Genomic DNA, 19,917 nt, shown 5'->3' on the forward strand with positions numbered 1-19,917 from the left:
GCTACGGATGGCTTGAGGTCTAAGTCTCTATTTGTATGGTGTTGTATATGTATGTGAAGCTTCTGACTGTCGACTGTCAACTGTCGACTGTCAACTGTCAACTGTCAACTGTCAACATCCACCATCCTATATCCCACATCGCCTCGAGTGTGATGAACGTCACCAAGCGGTAATCAACCCTGAATCCATGTTAGGCATGTGGAAGACGGGCTCGCGCACCTAGATCAGGGGGAACGCGAATTGGGTGGCAATTTAAGGAAAACACCAAAACATCTGCAATCGTCATCAGATTAGATAATTCACTCTTCCTCTCTCTCTATATATATTCACTAATATTCTGAGTTGCTCAGCTATCTGTCTCAAATCACAGTCAACAATCCTCATTTATCTGCTGAAAGAAGAAATACGGAAAAGCCACAGCCGAGAAGATGGTCTGTAAAAAGTGCGAAAAGGTAATTACCTACACCACACCTCCTTCGTTCATCCATATTCAAAGATGGTCTTGTCGTCTGTCATCTTCTTCGCCCTGCGTAGGAAATCATGGCTGATACTGCTCGCCTACGTAGAAACTCTCAACAGTCGCCGCTCCCGACCCATTTCAACCTTCCTCCTCCACCCGTAAAATAGGCGAGAACAAACTCCTATCCGCTCGAGCAAGAGCTTCACCATATGTCAAACCCGGTACAGGGGGTGCAGGTGGTGTCAAGAAAGGTAGTATAAATCCGTATGGAAACAAATGTATAGATTGTAAGGTCAGTTGGGTGGATTTACCTTTGTTTGATACTATCGATACGTTACTGACACGGAATCTGTTTAGCAATCGGTTCAGCAGAATAACGCTTCGAGGTGTCAGAAATGCGCATATAAAAAGGTAAGTCTGTAATTGTCGTACTTTGTGACTGTTCATCTTCTCCATTCGATTTTTTACTTTCTAGCCATAAGTCCTAAATTCTGAACTGACATGTTTGATTTTTGCTATGTAGGGATTATGTGCGATATGCGGTAACTTGGTATTAGATACTTCTCGTAAGTCCAGATACTCGCACTCAAACAGAAGAACAGAAACTGACGATCTTTCTGATCTTATCTATCTAGGTTATAAGCAAACCACGAAATAATCAAACAACAAAATACAATGACCATCCTTCATTTCTTAGTTTCGATCCCTCTGGCTACTGTCCTCTCGTTTCAATCATAGTATATAATGTTGTATAACGATGATTTTGTAATATATCATGAAATATCGAATGTCCATGTTGGATTTGATGATCAAACTGTATTACTGAAATCACCATATCACATATATAGGATAGAATGAATATCCCTCAACACGCATCATATACTCTTTTTCATCACAGAGTGGATGTGATTGACAGATTCGTCAAACAGAACCATTCATTATAAACATCATAAACATATACACATAGAAAAGCAAACTATCTATATGAGCTACAAACTGAATTAGATTTTACTATCACTTATCACGTCTGATCAAACTACCAAACCTCTTCAACCCTCCACCCATACTCATACTCATTCTTTTTTCTTTTCCTCCACTTCCATTTCCATTCTCATTCTCATTACCATCCATGTTCCTCTCTCCAACCTGTTGCTGCTGTTGGTTATAAGTATTCGCATATTCCTCATCCACCGTCCCTCCCTCACTAACACTAGGTGGTGTGCCCTTCTGACTCAATCCCACGATTGACATTGCTCTCTGTCCCAATCCCATCCCCATCGCCGATATACTCAAATTGGATGAACTATTCCAGCTCGATCTCTTATCCCTGTCGGAAGTTGACGGCGTCTTCCTTAAACTTCCTTGCGGCAGAACAGGTGTAAGAGTGGGTGTTTGACTACCATGTCGACTGTGGCTGTGTGCATGGATGTGGGTAGGTATAGTATTGATACTTTCCCTAGGAGACGAAGTAGCATTACTATTACTATTCGCGGTATGTATACTCAGTACTCCTCCAACCCCAGTTGGACCCAATTTCAATTTAGGTAATTTGTAAGATCCATCTCCACTACCACGGGACGTGTTCTCGTAGTGGGATATGACAGGTGAGTTGTAAGTGGGTAGAGGTAAAGGTGGTAAAGGATGATTAGGAGGTGAAGTAAATTCGAAATTGTTCTTGCTATGATCGAAAGATGGTGTATCATCTTCTGTGGAAGAAGATTCAGATTGTCGAGGTAAAAGTGATATCTCTTCGGAAAATGTTTTATAGAACTCTTCATGACCACGTAAGCAAATAAATAAGCGTGTGAATCGAATATACTGTCAGACGAAGTATCCACTCACGAGTTTTCAGTGCCTCGTGGAAGGCTATGTCTTTACAGACCACTTTATGCACTTTCAAACTATCTTGAATCGATTTCACGTATGCTAAGATTGATAAACGAAGTTGATCGATCTCGGAGGTGGATTCGGGATGCTTCTGAACATAAATTCCATCAAGGAAGACCTATGAATATGCGAAGATGGTTCATCAGCTAACATCGTCAAACGCAGGTGACGATGACGAATGGACTGACCTTTTTATAAGTCTTGACACCACCGCTGACGGGGGAATCAACGGCACCATTGATAGCTGTACCAAGTAATTTCGACCTGTCGTAATCCAAGATCAGCTTTGCGCAGCCTTCTCGCTAATTGGCTCGTAGCTTGCTCGGGTAAATGACCGTCCTTCCCTTTACTCAAAGTTACCAAATTCTTAGTAGCTTTCTCAACTTCCATGATAGCCATATTGACAGGTGGGATCTGTTCGTATCTTATATTGATAATCTCACTTCTATTCAGAATACCTGGTAATTCCTCTTTAGCTATCAGGTTGATAGATCATTAGCTCCGATGTTCATCAAACTCTCTTATACGATAGCTGGATTTCCGACTTACTAGTAACAACCGTCTTTTCGGTCCAGGTAAGTACCACCTCCGATTCATCCTGATCCCGCATGTAAGGTCTTAAGCTTGAAAACTCCCTAATATCATAATATCTCCAATGAGACTGTACGTTCTCCGCTACCCCGTCTGAGAAGATAGGTTTGGACAAGTCAGGTTCGGGCGTAAGCGGCGTCACCCATATGAGAGGTTCGGACGATTCTCGTGCAGATGAGGGAGGTGGGATTTTCGATCGATGTAAAGTAGCTTGAGGATGTTTCAACTGAAGGAAATCGCAACTATGGGAAAAATCCAAACGATCAGTCGTTGTCCGATATGGCTTATATAGCAGATATGTATGATAATCGCTTACAATTCAGAATACCTCTGCCACGGTTCACCTTTAACCACGAAATCTTTATCTTGATTCAATTGTCCAAATTCGCCAAAGTAGGCCTAAAGGTATACACATATATCAGCTCGATATTTTGTACCATAAGATATGGTGTTCACTTACAACTCTGAAATACTCCGGTTTACCTCTACCTCCAGCACCTATCTTCTCCCACAGCGCAGCTTGATGATGCAGCAGCTCTGTTAACTTGGCCACATCAAAGGTCATCTTCTGATGTTGTACAGTCAACTCCTGACATAATTCCAGGGCATGTTCGTAAGCTTCAGCTTCGGCTATACCAATCACAAGTGAATGTCAGCAAACAAGGATATCATTATGTCCATTGACCAAGGGGGGCTGACTCACCGAAATATCCAATAGCATGGTAATAAAGTGCTTCTTTCCTATGAAATTGATTCTGTGGTGGTAATCGCATTTTCACCTGTTCCCCAGGTGTCAATTCATCCAATAAATCGCTGTTCAAATCCCAATTGTATATCTGAGCATGTAATCGGATTGATAACCCAGCAGATAACCAATTCCTGTTCGAAACCGATATATCTACTAGTTGTTGGATAAATCTGATATATAGATCGTTCCTACCGATCTTCTCCACGAAAGTTATCAACCGATAGATCGCTGACATCTTTTCGTCGGACCATTCGACTGAATCGGGGATATCTCGGAGGGATAACAATAGATCGATGAACAATTCGATCTCATCGAGGAAGATTGATACTTTGTCCGTGAACGTATCGTCGATAGATGGGGTCGATTCGAATACTGCTCGAAGTTGAGCAACGAAATACGCTCGCATTGTTGGATCACTAGCCGAAGACGTCGATTTCGATGCGAACTGAAAACACCACCACATCAGCTGACCATCTCTATTGCCTAAAAAGATTCGACCTACAAGTTTATCAAGTTTGGCAAAGATCTCAGTTTCGATCGTATCGAATTGCCCTTCAATGACATATTCCGCATATATCATCGAGAACAGGATCTCCACAGCAGTTTCACACATCACATCATGACTCGAAAGGCATAATCCCAATATTCGTTCGGCCAAGCCCGTGAATCGAGTTTGATACTGCACCACAGCCAGATGATCAGCTACTTGGACGACCAAACCTGGGCATGACAGCTGACTTACTCCTCCATATCTCAGTTCCATTCCATCGACTTTCCCTTGCGGCCCGTCAACGGGCCACCCGATAGCATTCCACAATCTGCCCAATAGAGCCGCACCTTCATCTCTCAGATCCCCAGCAATGATCCACTCGGCTCTTCGACGCTGTTGAGTCATATCTTCCAATGCCAATTCCTCACTCCCGCAAAACTCGCAGAGCAATTCGAATAATTTGGTCCACAGGGTGATATCGAACGAATCGGCATTTTCGATAGATGGGATGAAATGTTCTGATTCTAACAACGGTGTGAGGGTAGTTAAGAATTTCGAGATTGATGATAATGACATTAGAGATAACGTCAACCATTGCTTGGGAAAGGCCGAAGACCCAATGACAGATGAACAGAATGCGAAAGTCGATTTTAGAGTGTCGCTCAACGAAGATACCCCTTCGATGTCTAATACTTCGTTCAGCCATCTGGTTATATTGGGCCTAGGTGATGATAGGATCAAAGTAAGGATTACGACGGCAGTCTCAGCCAATCCGCAATTGAAGGTTTCGTAAGATGGTAGAGCATCTTGCCCAGCATTTTGCTGTCTTTCCAATAATGATGGAGGAGGTAACTCGGATATAAGAGCGAATGGATGAGTAGAAGGGAATACGTCGGGAGTGGACTTCCATATAGTCGATGTTGGCGAGGATCTTTGACGATTCAAGGTGACTTTTGTTTTTGCGCTCAAAAGCTCAAAGTATGACTCGTATAGACTTCTTTCATATATCAGCGAAAAGGCTAAGATTGACATCTACCTCAGGAAAAGATCGTACTCACGTCGGCAAAAGGGTCAAACAGTACTCTATGTTATCCTCTTCTTGTATCCTCAGCGTGGTATCATCCTTGATCAGGGGTGAGTCGAGCCATTCCTGCAACTTGTTCACTGTCCAAGCGATGACCTAGAATATCGAGTATCAGCTCAACTCCTCACTTAGGCAAAGAGAGTCTCGCTCAGCTCACCGTGACAGCCAAACGATTACATTCCAACCATCTCACCCTCTTTCCATCCCTCGTAATCTGACTATCATCTTTCCCTATAGTCCTCAATTCATCGAACGAACCAAGGTGGGGTTTGACCCATCTTACGATCGCAGGTACGAGTATCGATCTACTTTCTGAATTTTCGAACACATTCTTGACCACTTGTAGCAGTAGAAGCAATTTGTATATTGCTATACTTCCAGTAGCGAAAGTGAGGGTATCGGCGAATTCAATCACCATTTCTGCGATTTCTAGCGGTTGGAATATCCTTGATAAGTCAGGTAGGATATCGGCATAATGCTGTACTGCTAATGTCTGCGTGCCTATCAATTGCTTTTCGTTCGATCGCATCAACGAATTGATCTCTTCTAGGATGGACTTGGTCTGGGAGCGGAATTCGGATTCGATATGAGTGGAAGTAGCGTCTAGACCTATACCTCTAGCTCTATCATGTTCGCGCGATCGTATGATGAACTTAAAGAATAAATGCCAAACTTTAAGGAAAGCTCGATACTCCGTCGTTAAAGGGGTAGACATCACTTTTTTCATACATCTCAACAAGTTGAATGCCGATGAAGGATAGTGATATTGGGCGTCGATGTATAGGTTGAAAACGTTCTCGAAGTTCGGGAATCTTCTATCGGAAGTCATAGCGAGCACTTTGATTAGCGATTTGAGGATCAATAGCTCAACTTCGTCTTGACGAGCTCCGTGATCCGTGCACAAGATCGAGAATAGAGCATCAAAGACTGAAGGCACGAATTTGGCGATCTCATCTTCGGAGACGAAACTGAATAATTGGAGGGTCGAGCATAGGACGTCAATGTTGCCTCCACCAGAAGTGTGCCATACGAACAGAGTTCGTAAAGTGTTGTCTTGAGTTTGTAGACTGGAGCAAAGGTATGTTCGAAGGGTGACTCGATCTCGAAGGGGGATGAGAGATTTCATAAGCGTCGGTGAAAGTCCAGAACCCGGCTGAGCCAAAGCAGGTGCTTCGAGATAAGCATTTGGGGTGGGTGGAACATTCCTTTCATTCTTGTACAGCATCAGGTCATGATCGCCGTCCTTTATACATGCTGTACCATCAGCCAGCGGTAGATAAGCGAAAGCGAAAGGCTGTTCTAGTTCTGAGGGATCGGGATTCAAATGTCGTTCTTTCCCTCTTGACCGGAATGTAAGGAATAGATGGTATCCTTCAGCTTGAGCTGATGCCGGTAAAGATATTTTTACCAATTCTCCAAAAGTCGGTCGATCGTTTCGGTGGAACACTAATGAGTGATACTGAGCTACAGGGGGTTCCCCACATCCACCAGCTACCATCACATCCTGTACAATCGAGCCGTCTCCGCGTCGTACTTCGATAGTGACTTGCACATCACCTTGATAGGTAGGTATGACAGACTTCCGTACTCGTATCGATCCTCCTGGATTAGTAGGTGCAGGAGTGAATACCGCAGACCAGAGCTTGACGTAGAGGTCGTTTCGGATGGTACCGGGGTATACTACATCGGGGAAGCCCAGACGTGCTGAAAGAGGGATATCGAGGAGAAGGGAGGGATGTTCACGTATGACTTGAGGGGCAGCGCCTTGGAAGACTTTCAGGCTGAGGGCAATAGCTTCGGCTCTGCGAAGGGATTTGTCAGCGGGGCTCTCAATCTAATACAACCAACGCAGAGCTTTCATCTTACCTTGATGAAGTGACGTATTCCTTCACTCGGTTGTGAATAATGTTTTCATGCAGAGTAGCAAAAGTAGCTTCATCTTTAGGGAGATATATTGGTACGTGAAATTCAACTCCCGTGCCCATTTTATCCGTTCCATCAGCGAGGAGCCTAGTCGAAGGTGGTAAATGGAGTACAGCACATCCCATCGGACGACGAAAAGTAGGTTTCCCTTCCATCGAGCTCGAATGACCATTAGCGGTATATGAAGTATCGATGGTGGGTGTTCTTTGACCACCATATCCAGATGTGACCGAGAAAGAGTCGTCCGTCAATGTATCCAGCATTGAGGGATTACCGTGAGCTGCACTTCCTTCTGAGATACCATAAAGACTCGTTCTTCGACCTGTAGCAGGTCTGATAGCCATCGATCCACTTTCCTGCCTCATCTTCATCGCTCCGTTTCTCACTATTCGACACACTAGATAGATGTCATGAGCCAAATCATCGAGTTTCAAGTCCACAAACAGGGTTCGTAATTTTCCCAATCGTTGTTCACCGTCTCGAGCGGGACTACCAAGATGGTTGAGTATCAGACAGAACTCTTCGGTGACAAATCGACTTTCTGCTTTATTGTATAGCGAGAAGTATAGCTCAGCGGTTTCTCCGGGAGCACATGGATTGGCAATGAACGCCCTGACGTCAAGGAAGCAATGATAGTAGGATCCGGTTGTAGATGGCTGAGTAAGACCGGTGGCGGTTGCATCGATAAGGGAGAAAGGTTGGGCAGAAGGGAGAGTTGGACGAGGATCAATCAGACTGGGAAATTTGCCAAATAGATTATCGAGGGGTATCAGATCGATATAAGCCAGCTAGAGGTATTGTCAGCTTGACGCGTTCATGAAGAAAGGGAAAACGAAGCAGCTGACCTGGACTTGATATACATAGCAAGCTATTCCTCCGACCCAGCTTGCACCGGTATAAGCTCTCTCCTTATCTACCACCAGGACACTCCCATCTTCCAGACTCCTGACTATCACCTCTAACCCTTGCGCAACATTGCATTTGACCAGTCTAGAAACGCATTCTCGCCGTATGCGAACAAGCTCATCTCCGCTGAGAGTTTGCGATAAGAGTTGCCTTCGACCTAGAAAGAGGGCATCTATATGTTGCATGACCGTACTAAATAGTCGGTATTCTCGATTAGCTAGATAAGTAGGTAGACGCTGTATGTCGTTCCATCAGCTATTTGAGATATCGCTATGACAACCCGTCGACTCACTCCGTACCACTCCCTTATCGCACAGGCTATTTCATCTACTAAAGGCCATTGTTGTCCCGCTATCGTAGAATCTCCAGCAGTCAGTTTCGGTAAAGGTGGTTGTTCTTTGTTTTCTTCTTCCATCTGAGCTAATTTCGATTCCAGTATAAGGGATTTTGGTCTATTTGACCTCAATCCATCTCTCTTCCCCAATGATGATCTTCGTTCCAACTTATTCGACGATAATCCTCCATTTTGAGCTTCAACACCCACAACATCTCCTTCTACATCTTTCTCCCTCTGAGGACTTGACACATCAATCCCTTCACCTTCTTCTTCCTCTTTGACCGTATCCATCTCCCCAACCCAGCTCGGATTCGCGTTACGAGCTGTCTCCTCTGCAGCTCTGACTGCTCTTTCGTATGCCTCAGTGAGTTCGCCGTTATCGTTGGAAGCACTGGGTCGTACATGTACAGCTGCTGCCGGGAATATACCGATCAATACAGATGGTTCGGGTCGGGGGAACGTAGCTGAATGGGCTGCGGATGAAGATGGTGCAAGTGATGGTAATGAGACAGCTTGCACGACGTATCTATCGGAAGATTCAGCGATGATCCAATCACTAGTGGGAAGCTGAAAGCTCACCCTCTATACCATAGATCTCCTCTCCCATCCTCCTCCAAGCTACATTTGTATTCCTCAAAAGCGAAGAACTCATCTCCTATATCCAGTGGTACTTCATACGCATTCAGCCTTCCTTCCCCTTCCTCATCCCCACTATGTCTGATCCCACTCCACGAGAATCTATTTCGGTTTTTCGCACTCTTCTGATCGTCTGTCTGAGCTGTCGCTGGAGTGGGAGGAGGGGAGCCATCAGGCTGATAAGGGTAGATGCAGAATCCCGAATGGATATAAGGTAAAGGCTGCCATGAGCCTGTCAGCCTAAGAAACGAGCACCATATGAAGTCAGCTCATAGTATGCACCAGCCAAGATGAGTGGAAACCGATATACCGCTGGCGTGAAGGTCCAGGAGCCGAAGACGAAGAAGACGAGACAGAACCGAATCCCAAAGCTGAGGTTGAAGCTGACGAGTGATGGCTCATTTCGGATAACAGTGGCTCAATGAAGAAACGTGGTATCTTGGGTATCTTGATGTCGGGTACTATTCCATGAGAGCTGGATGTGGTATAGGGTCAAGAAGAGAATGAGATGGTAATCCAAGCAGGACAGACGTTGAATGATAGCTGAAATAGCAGACATGGGATGGGATGAATTAAAGCTGTATATTACGCTCGGGACTGGTAAAATCGTGCCTGAGATCATCGATTATCTATTTTGACACGTTGGAGATTGGGAATGCAGCATGTCCCCTCTGGTACGAAGTACATTACATTGATATTCATAGCACACACACATATATATTCATGATATGAATCATAATTCTGAACTACCCCGACAAGTGACCAGAGAAGGTGAGAGAGGGGTGAGAGCCATCATGTAACCGAATTTATTAGGTTTGTTTATGTGAATTGAGTTTATTGGTGAAGAGTTGGAATTTACGAAAGACAGATAAGAAGTAGGGAGCAAGCAAGCAAAGCGCTTGAATTGGTAGACGGGGTCATGGAAATATCGTCGAAATCAAGGTAAGAAACAGAAATGTTTGTTTTGGTTTGTTGTGAAATGACATCGAATTGTGTTGTTGAACGAAAGTAAAATGGTCAATTGCCTTGTTTTGGGAGTCCATTTGTTCTTTCTGTTTGGTTTGAATTTCAGTCTCGATGTTCTTTCTCGATATGTTGTTTGTGGTATTGGTATTGTGTTATTGGGTGAGGAAAGCAAAGATGACAAAAATTATTGATGATTAAGCAATCCGGTCAGAACGGAAGGAAATGAAATAAGCGACAAAGATATGTTAAAATAAGATCAAAATCGATAAATGGTCTTTCAGCTCTCTCCCTCCTTCTCGTTGTCCTCCTAAATTCTACAAAATCATACGAAAGCCTCGGGTGGTACAGTTCCTCTAATCTCCTCAAAGTTCTTCAAAGCAGCTTCGAAATTCCAACTATTCTGTTCCAAGCACATTGCGGAGAACTGCGCGTTCATCCCTGTTCGTTGAGATAATTGAGCCACAAGCGCATCGTTACCTGCTGCAGGTGTCGATGTAGGAGGAATTATCGAAGGTGGTTGAATAGTCACTCCATGAGTCGCCAATGATCGATTGCGCTCATCGAAGGCGAATGTACCGAGGTATGAGTGGACGGTCATTGTGTCGGAAAGGATGATAGCGGGCCATCCAGCATTGGCAGCACTACAATACATAGAGTAAGCTTTCCACCTTATGTGAGGTGATGAGACAACTCACGATGAGCCTGGTGGAGCAGGAGAAAGGATAAATGTCCTTGAGAATGATCTATACGTTCCTGAAGGCACTATAATGACTAATCGTCAGCTTTCATTTACATCTTTTCAGTGGAGCTGACGTACTCTCTTCGAATTCCCCTTGAATCATCAAACATAACTTGGTGCTTTCACCTTCCCCATCCAATACCCAAGTATCGAAACACCATTTCTCGGGATCCGACAAGGGGTGTCTTGTCCTGGGAACAATCTTATTCCACCATCTCAGCAATCGTTCTGCATCAGCAGGATTATGTAAACTGTCCATTCGCGCTTTGATACTGGTCGTTCCTCTGAAGAAGTTTCGACTTGGTAGATTGGTCCATGCTTCGAATGATACAGGTTGAGGTCGGTTGGCACGAGTTTTCATCACTTCCACCTGATTAGCGGATCGGGAAGGTAAAGTATTGGCAGAGATGGAAATAAGTGCGTTGGGAGCGTATCCCGGTATGAGCGCATTCCGATCGGTATCGAAGAGAGTGAAGTATCTGTTGGAGTAGGTTAGCAGCTGGAAGTGTTCTACGAGGTAGGGATGACTGACTTCGCGCAGAATTGCATTGCAGGTTCTTTAACCCCTTCCTCACCGAAAGCAGATTGCACATCACACGGGAACGTGAATGGCTTCGCAACGAAAGCAGCTTTCTGCTCTTCGGTGAGTCTGACTTTGGGTTTTCGATCGATAGGCAGTATGATCCGCTCCAACTCGATACCGTCCAAGATTCGTAGACCGGGGAATCGACGTAAGATATCGCTGTGTGATCTGTGAGTACTTTTGTCCGACATAGAATGAGATCCACGTACTGTTTGTAAATGTTGGGACCATCAGGTTGTTGCAGCATCTTTTCTCTGAAGAAACAACCATTCAACTTGATTTCCACAAGACTCTTCAGACTTCCAGCACCCGCTGTAGCTTTACCCTTCTTCTCACCGGCAGCTCTGAGATTGTCGAGTTCACCAATATTCTTAATGGGATTACCGCTTAAGTCGAGAGCTCGAATGTCGGGGAGTGTGAGCGGAAGTTTCGACAGATGAGCAAGGTGGTCGAGGTTGTTGTTGGCTAAACTGAGGGTAAGGACAGTAATTCCAGCACCCTGAAGGATTATAAGCATTATACTAAGTACTAAAGATTGTCGCTTGAAGTACCTTTTGGACTACACCCTCAATGATTCTCCAGAAGACTGTTCCTGCATTGGGAGGTGCGTTCGGATGACCAGGTGGCAAAATACCGTTTTCTTTGAGCCAGGGGTCATTTGGTAAATTCTGTTCAACCATGCATGAGTTTGCGATCCGTCAAAGACATGTATGCTCACTACTCACCGACATATCAAGTATCCCATCTCCAATTACCCTTTTTCTAATCCATTCTTTCATCTCTTCACCGTGAAGCTTCTTGGTGAGTTCAGATTTCGAATGTTCTCTTTCAGCTTTACCACTTATAGTCTGAAGCTGCTTGATGACTGGCGGTGTTCCAGTTGGATTTCTAGCATTGTTTGAACCATTCCGAGGATGTCTGCCATCCCTACTACTTGATGATGCCGGGGTCATTCGAGACGCTAGTGATCCAGGTTTCTGGTATGGTTTGTTGTTTGCGTTATTTGAAGGGTGATGTCGTCCAGTCTGTCGGTGGACATGTCGAAAATGAGTTTGACGATGATTGACCCGAAGTGGTGATGGGGTATCCGGCAGAAACGGAATGTCCGTGTTTATGTTGGGTGGTCGAGGTCGAAAGCGATGTTGATCGTTATTTTGAGTAAGGGTTCGAATAGTTGAGAACAAAGAATCATCCGAACAGGTGAGCATGTTACTAGATCCAAATTCAACGGGGGAAAAGGCTCGAGGGCGCATCGTAATAATGAATGAAATTGATGCAGACTGAAGACATAATACGAGTATAGCAGGATAAACAACCCAAAGTGAGAAAGAGGAACCGGATCGAGCACCTGTTGCCCATACCCAAATGACTGGTTGTCCATGAAGGAAGACCATACAAAGGTTGTTATGTCACAAGGATGAATGGAAAGTCCTCGGCTTGAGATCATCACCATGAACGTGCAAAGGATGGTAAATCCTTTTTCTATCTCTTTGATCCGCTGTTGAGGACGAGCAACGATGTGGTGTTTGTCCTTGAGCATATATACAGTTGAGCACCAACAGAACAAGGGTACCGAGATGAGACCGGGTGGCGAGTTCGTGACTGCAGCGCCGGGATCACACATCGTGTGTAACGTCCTCTTTTCGTTTTGCTTCTGAAGATTACAACAGACTGTCTGAAAGGCAAAATATCTTCTTCTCCCACGGGCTATCCCTCGAGCCTTGTATATGGTGATGTGATTTTACTTACCTGATCAAGAGGACCGGCAGATCTAGCACCTCTTCTCCCGCCTCTGCCCACTCTCCCTCCGTTGTTGGTCCCATCAAGCTCCATCCCTTGTTCTCTAGTGATTCCAGCACCTCTCAATGCAGAGCTCAAGCTCCGGGTCGAAGGTGCACCGGTAGCTGAACCTCTGATGGAGACTGAGGTAGATGAGGAAGGCGCATTGTCCTGTTGGGTGTTGTTGAAGTTGGCAAGAGCCTGTTGGAAGGCAGCCATGTTGATGTCTGTGATATTGGACAGAAAAGATGAAAGGGGCACGGGTGAGTTGATACTTCGCTGGCTGACGCGAGAGAGGATAGAGGGGCGATATGGTGTGTCTGAATCTGCTTGTTGTATGTGGGGATGAGTCAACGATTTAGCAGATTGTGAGGAATGCTTTGGTGAGAAGAAAGAGAGAGAGAGACGAAGAACAATAACACCAGCTAAGGTTGTATCGCATCTATCACATTACCACACAGAGTGCGGTTCATGTCGGAAGCGGGTGGCAAGTTTGGATGTCGTGTGCCTAAAGGGCTGTGCTTCTTACCCAACGCGCCTAAAAGTTGAGCACGCTTGCAAGCCTAACCTGTGCATCTGCTTAATCGCCTTTCGAGGTGCTCAGCTAAAGTTATCGTTCATGTTCATCAATCTAGTTGCTTTTATCCTGCCCCACCTTACCTTTGTCATCATCAAAATGCCAGCAGCGGTAGCATCCAAGCCCAACGGAGACTTGGCGAACGGCCATGGCTCCGTAAAAAGCTCATCGGTAAAATCTAGAGGTGCTTTGAAAAGGTTAAAGGCAAAACAAAAAGCAGCTGCTGGGGTAGGAAAAAATGGGAATACAAGTGGTAGAGAAGACGCATCTGCTAGCGAACCACCAACAGATACAGAAAGTGATGTAGAGGTAAGCACACATGTCTATAGACAAGACGAACGAGCAATAGCTGATTTTGTTGGATCAGTCTGTTACATCGACAAGTACGGCGGCAACTTCAGTGGATGTAGAGATAGATACTTCCGATCCAGCCTATTCGGCATTCTCATCGATATTAGCTCGATTCCAAGGGCAGGAAGGTGGAGATGCACTGGAAGCTGGGCAGGATGCTGGACCGGCCAAGGGAGAAGTGTATTATTCGGATGAAGAAGATGACGATGAGGAAGATGTAAGGAAAGCTGCTCAGAGGGCGGCTGATCAGGAAGGTCTGACAAGACGTGAAAGGAGGAAAGCTGCGGTAAGTCGTCGTCATCATGTCTTGCTACTACGTGTAGCGCCTAGCTGATCATTATATGGGTCTTTTTGTAGAAATTGACAGTAGCAGAGTTGAAACAACTGGTGGATCGACCAGAAGTGGTAGAATGGTTTGATTGTGATGCGCGTGATCCGAGAACTTTGGTCAACCTCAAATCATATAGAAAGTGAGCTCGCATTCGTCTTATCCGTTATACGAGATGGAATATACCGCTAACCGAATACTTTTGGCAGTACCGTACCAGTACCTGCTCATTGGAATGCCAAAAGAGATTATCTGGCCGGAAAGAGAGGTATAGAGAAACCACCTTATCTACTTCCTCGTAAGTGTTCCTTATCCTCTTTGCCAGGGACACCCACTGAACAAGCTGTATACCTCTTGATAGCTTGGATCGCGGATACTGGAATTGGTGAACAGAGAGATGCTATAAAAGCCAAAGAAGCTGAACAGACCTTAAGACAGAAGACAAGAGAAAGAGTGCAGCCTAAGATGGGTAAAATCGATATTGATTATCAGAAATTACATGATGCCTTCTTCAAATTCCAGACGAAGCCTAGTATGAGTAGATTCGGTGAAGCGTAAGTAAAACGTCTTCCTCGCTGAGCTCTGAATTGATCGCTGATGCATGATTGATAGTTACTATGAAGGGAAAGAACTGGAGACTGATTTACGGACTAAGAAACCCGGAGAACTTTCAGATGAATTGATAGAAGCATTGTCAATACCCCCCTTGGCCCCACCACCATGGTTGATCGCAATGCAGAGATTCGGTCCTCCACCAAGTTATCCAAATTTGAGAATCAAAGGCTTGAATGCCCCCATTCCACCTGGGTAAGTCAGCTAGAAACTGCACGACATCGCTCGAACTGCTTAGCTGACGAGTCATATGGGATGTAGCGCTCAATGGGGTTTCCATCCTGGTGGGTGGGGTAAACCGCCAATGGACGATTTCAATCGACCGCTATATGGGGATGTGTTCGGTGTAATGCAAGGTGCTGAAATAGCAGTAAGCTGCATTCCTTCAAGGATCCACTCTGCACAGCTAACAATTGGTTTGTGCAGAACCAAGATCAAATCGACAGAACATTATGGGGAGAGATTGAGCAACTGGATGAAGGTGAGTTATCGGTTTCTCCTTTTTTTCTTCGGATACATTTTGCGCTAATCGGTTTTATGTAGAATCCGAAGAGGAGGAGTCCGATGAGGAGGAAGAAGCAGAAGAAGACGAGGACTCAGCGCCTGTCAGATCAGGTAACGCCCCTGCAGACGGTTTGGAAACACCCTCGGGATTGGCTACTCCATCAGGATACAACTCTGTCGTATCTACTGTTCCTGGTGGATTGGAAACTCCCGATTTCGTTGATCTCAGGAAGAACACCCGGGCGGAGAGTGAAGATGTATCTTCTGGACCTAGAGAGCTTTATCATGTTATACCAGAGAGAGAGACTTCAAGTAGAGGGTTCATGGGATCGTCAACCGCTTATGATGTTTCGAATGTTGGTAGACCTGGTGGACCGGCTGTATTGGGTGCGGAAGATTCCGGTAGGAAGGTGAGTTTTGGATTTCCATCAACTCTCTTTTCCAGATGTAGCCATGCTGACATCACGTACTTTCGTTTCTAGCGCAAAGCAGGTGATGTCGAAATATCTATATCAGAAGATGAAGACTTGACGCAAGAACAACTGAAAGCTAAATACGAAGCTTCAAGATCACAATCTTCTAAAGTGTATGTACCTGGTGCCGATGCTGATAGAAGTGGTTTCGATGATGTTATGGTTGGAGAGATGAAGAAGAGAGCAAGGAAGGATGATAAGAAAGGTAAAGACAAGGCGGAGAAATTCAAATTCTAGTTCTAGTCTGGATTTGAGAGGCATCTTGTACATCATCTTCAGTATGTATTGCGTAACTGGATGTATATGTTGTTGATGAGATGGTAGTGTACGAGCTCATGAGCGTACACATCAAAACATATTCCTGAACTAATCAAACGCATTAAATGGTGAACGCAATCCACATTCATGCTGTTTTTAGGGAAGATGCCAGATATATGAATGCAAAAGGAAAAGAGATTATAACATTCAGATTTTCACCACGATTATGTTATATACACACAATTCGAAATCAGATTTTATATGTTCACATTTATACAGAAGCCGAAAATATCCCAAAAACGATGGTTTCCTTTTTTCTTCCACTTTCAACTTCATACATTACCAATCCAATCATCATCCGCATTCGATCATTTGATCAGTTCAACAAATTCTTCAAACCAGTCTTAGGTTTGATTTCCTCTCCATCACCTGCACGTCCAGACGGAGTATCCTTCAGACCGTTTGGTGTTGTATGTGAAGTTATCGATCTGGGTTCTTCCTGGGGTGTTTTACGTGGATCTGAAATCGTGGCTGCCACCACACTAGGTCCAGCAGTTGCAGTTGCTGTAGCCGAAGGCGTGACTGGTCCAGAGGCAGAAGCAGATGATTGCGCGGGAGTAGGGAAGTACGATACATTTGGATTTGACGATCTGGTAAGATTGAACGGTATTGGCAAGTTCATATTGGAGTTGGAGTTCGCCAAGTGACTATCTCCTGAAGCGGACAAAGTGAATCCCGTAGGTGGTCTTGAATTGATCATACCTGAAGTAGAGGACAAATCGCCAAGCTCTCGTACAGAGGGAGAAGCCATAGGTGTAACTCCCCTAGAAGAGTTGAGTGCAGGTGCCAATCTAGGAGTGGGTGATGTACCTCCAAGAGAACGTGTCAAATTTGGTATAGCAGTTTCGACTATAGTCCAGTAGACCGAAAGGTCAATTAGACAGCTTTTTGGATATGGTATACGAGTAGAAGACTCACATGAGAAACGGGTACGTCGCTCTTCCCTATCCCCGTCCCGATATCTTTCAGGAGCACGCTCACGACCAATCATACCCGCTCCACTAGCCATTATAGCCAATGCATCAGAAGCCATGAGAGCTTCGTATTTCTGTCTCATCTCGCCGTTTTGACGACTGAGCGTATCTTGCAGAGCTTTCATTTCCAAAGATGCTGGAGCAAAGTTGGAATCAGTTATATACACAGTCTATCATGATCAATGGTCAGACTCACGTTGATCACCTGCTGCCCAGCCTACCATCTGCAAGAGGTAGGAAGTGAAATCTAGATTATATCTGACATGCTCGATTCTATCGTTATTGAGCACTTCAGTGATCCGTTGTAACCTATCTTCAAGCATGATCACCTGACTAGAGAGACTATCAAGAGGTGATGTTGGAGGTTGTTGAGGATAATATGGAGAATCGGGCACGTTAGAAGGCAAGAATCGCTGACCGTGAGCGGACAAGGGCGGCCTGTTGGGATCAGGGTGAAATCGTGGGAGTTGCGGTTGATGGTTACTACTCTGCGTCTGAAAATCCTGTAAAGGCGGTGGCATCCTCAACGAGATCGATGGTGGTGCTGGTGCTGGGGGCGGCGGCCCATTTCCGTGAGAACTAGGTTGTCTCGACTCCCATATTCCAGCCGTGGTGGTCGGTCGATTATCTTCGTTAGGTCCAGAATAAGGAAATACGATATTTCCCCGCGATTGAGGAGGCGATGATAATCTCAGTATCTGTGGAAGGTGATTGGGTACACCCGGAGGTGGTACGTCCCTCATCCACCCAGCAGCTGGTCTAGAGAGCTCTGCTGTCTCTCCGGTAGGTGAGATAGGTTGACCACCATCGTGTGCGCTCGGTCGGGACGATTTCCGCTTGATACTTGCCAAAAGATGGGGTTCACCCCTTCGGAATAGGTTATGTCGGAATTCCCAAGCTTGAGGATCAACGGAGGTGGTGTATATGTCGTTGACCTACAGAATTGTCAGCCAGAAAACTTTAGCAGACCAAGCTGAATATCGCTCACCTTGCTGAAACTGTCATGACGATTTTGAGGGAATAAGGTTAGAAGAGAAGGTTCATTCATTTTGTGCCACAATAGCAATGGACTCACGAATACATGTTCAATTGACGGACGAAACTTTGCCAATTGTTATGTTTAAAGAAACGAGGTAAGACGATTCTACGAGTTTGCTTGCATCAGTATTGAAATCGCACATATGCAGTTATAGATGCATGACTCACTTTGCAAATTCCTGCGGATTGGGACAAGTAAAAGTTGTTCCTTCAGCCGACCAATAGATCAACCCGGTCTTGACAATATCTTCGTCCTCTAGGATCGAGTACAGTTTACCTACGAAAGCAGCTTGTGTCTTCTGAGGTGGATTGACCAAAGGTTGGCCAGAGGAGAGATTGAAGCTGGGAGGTGGACTTGAATTTCTCGATGCAGTAGCTGAAGTGGAAGATGGATGATGTGGGTGAGATTGATTGGGCTGACGAGAGGATGATCCTGCGGATAATCCACCACGCTCATTATCCCCGATCACCCACGCAGAGGGGTAAGAAGGGCGTCGACGATGCGATGTATCTGATGTTCGATGACCAGCCATTCGCTCTCTGAACGCTCGGTCCCTCTCTTCCTCGGTTGAATCGGAAGGCGAAGAATAGGAAGAATGAGTGAATCTCGTCGAAGTTGCCGTTTGAGGTTGTTCAGATTCCTCTGTAAGGTCGATAGTGTCTGGTTCACGTGTTGACAAAGGTCGATCGATCCTAGCTTTCTTATCCGAGTTGACTGTGGAAGACGAATCTCCCAGACGAAGGGACAATCTCCGCTTGCTGGGAGTCTCAGCGTTTGATCTTCTACCGTTATCACTCATTTGGGCGAGGTTGAGCAACTGCTCCAGTGGTAGCAGTAGAAAGAGTAATAGGAAGTAAAGAGTGATGTTATTGGAAGAGGAAGTAAGAATGAATGTTGGTCATCGAATACTGGATCCGTAGGCTGATGTTGATATGTAAAGGACAAAGTTGAATGAGGTACGTGCGAGAAAATAGTATCGCCACACTGCACACAGTGATAACACTTTATCGAGTAGATATCTGCGTGATTTTCTTTCTACAGAAAACACATGAGTCAGTTTTCGATTTTTCTTCTACTCTATTAGCAAACAGCATGAACAGTCCTTTCCAAGTGATTCACCGATAAAACGTCTATCAATCAACGTGGTTCCTGCCATCGATCATTGAATGATCCATGATGTACCCTTTGCATTTTTTTCGCTAGAGGGCGCACAAAGTTTACACCAAGTGAGACACCCTCCATCAGTACCTTCCCTCTTCTTTCCCTTGATTTTACATCTGAGATCTTCATCCTAGACAACCGTTCCATATGCATCCACTCCTTCCACACGTCATGCTGTGCAGATTCAGAAGGAACTTGAGATCCACTCACGAGGTTTGTGGCAACGTGTATCTTGACCGAAATCTATCTATATAGAAAAGCCACCACTCGAATATTGTCTAAACGCGGGAGCCAAACGCTGACGAGGAAAGGAGCCGAAGACGGGACAGGCGGTATTCAAAGGTAAAAGGTAGTCGTGGAAGTGGGGGAAGAGGAGAATCAAGATAAGCTTGATTGAGGTTGATCAAGTCCGATTCTTGATCGTTTCCTTTATGGAAAACTCTAGAGCTTT

At 45.1% G+C, this 19,917-nt stretch overlaps 5 protein-coding genes across 5 annotated transcripts; 2 read left to right on the forward strand and 3 right to left on the reverse strand.

Moving 5' to 3' along the window:
• Positions 1-428: 428 nt before the first annotated feature.
• L199_005277 (uncharacterized protein) lies at positions 429-1,118 on the forward strand (the record flags this gene model as incomplete). The annotated part of the gene is made up of 5 exons (XM_064890989.1): positions 429-452; positions 567-752; positions 818-871; positions 984-1,026; positions 1,096-1,118. 5 exons carry the CDS (start codon positions 429-431, stop codon positions 1,116-1,118), a joined length of 330 nt encoding a protein of 109 aa, XP_064747061.1.
• Positions 1,119-1,474: 356 nt separating this feature from the next.
• L199_005278 (uncharacterized protein) lies at positions 1,475-9,464 on the reverse strand (the record flags this gene model as incomplete). Its single annotated transcript, XM_064890990.1, has 17 exons — positions 1,475-2,232; positions 2,303-2,465; positions 2,536-2,611; positions 2,670-2,823; positions 2,897-3,180; positions 3,255-3,337; positions 3,399-3,568; positions 3,642-4,131; positions 4,189-4,365; positions 4,429-5,170; positions 5,235-5,356; positions 5,418-7,062; positions 7,127-7,971; positions 8,029-8,325; positions 8,382-8,952; positions 9,006-9,302; positions 9,373-9,464. 17 exons carry the CDS (start codon positions 9,462-9,464, stop codon positions 1,475-1,477), a joined length of 6,966 nt encoding a protein of 2,321 aa, XP_064747062.1.
• Positions 9,465-10,350: 886 nt separating this feature from the next.
• L199_005279 (uncharacterized protein) lies at positions 10,351-13,348 on the reverse strand (the record flags this gene model as incomplete). The annotated part of the gene is made up of 8 exons (XM_064890991.1): positions 10,351-10,669; positions 10,724-10,790; positions 10,846-11,246; positions 11,300-11,509; positions 11,560-11,849; positions 11,902-12,018; positions 12,076-12,375; positions 13,100-13,348. The coding sequence occupies 8 exons, from the start codon at positions 13,346-13,348 to the stop codon at positions 10,351-10,353; spliced, it is 1,953 nt and encodes a 650-aa protein (XP_064747063.1).
• A 457-nt stretch (positions 13,349-13,805) lies between these two features.
• On the forward strand, positions 13,806-16,211 carry L199_005280 (uncharacterized protein; the record flags this gene model as incomplete). Its single annotated transcript, XM_064890992.1, has 10 exons — positions 13,806-14,015; positions 14,074-14,343; positions 14,415-14,527; positions 14,595-14,683; positions 14,747-14,939; positions 14,998-15,192; positions 15,259-15,367; positions 15,424-15,478; positions 15,541-15,911; positions 15,984-16,211. The coding sequence occupies 10 exons, from the start codon at positions 13,806-13,808 to the stop codon at positions 16,209-16,211; spliced, it is 1,833 nt and encodes a 610-aa protein (XP_064747064.1).
• Positions 16,212-16,608: 397 nt separating this feature from the next.
• L199_005281 (uncharacterized protein) lies at positions 16,609-19,104 on the reverse strand (the record flags this gene model as incomplete). Its single annotated transcript, XM_064890993.1, has 6 exons — positions 16,609-17,141; positions 17,211-17,402; positions 17,463-18,201; positions 18,255-18,264; positions 18,342-18,410; positions 18,473-19,104. The coding sequence occupies 6 exons, from the start codon at positions 19,102-19,104 to the stop codon at positions 16,609-16,611; spliced, it is 2,175 nt and encodes a 724-aa protein (XP_064747065.1).
• Between the last annotated feature and the right edge of the window lie 813 nt (positions 19,105-19,917).

This window comes from Kwoniella botswanensis, chromosome 1 (assembly GCF_036426115.1).
Source record: "Kwoniella botswanensis chromosome 1, complete sequence".
NCBI classification, from domain to species: domain Eukaryota; kingdom Fungi; phylum Basidiomycota; class Tremellomycetes; order Tremellales; family Cryptococcaceae; genus Kwoniella; species Kwoniella botswanensis.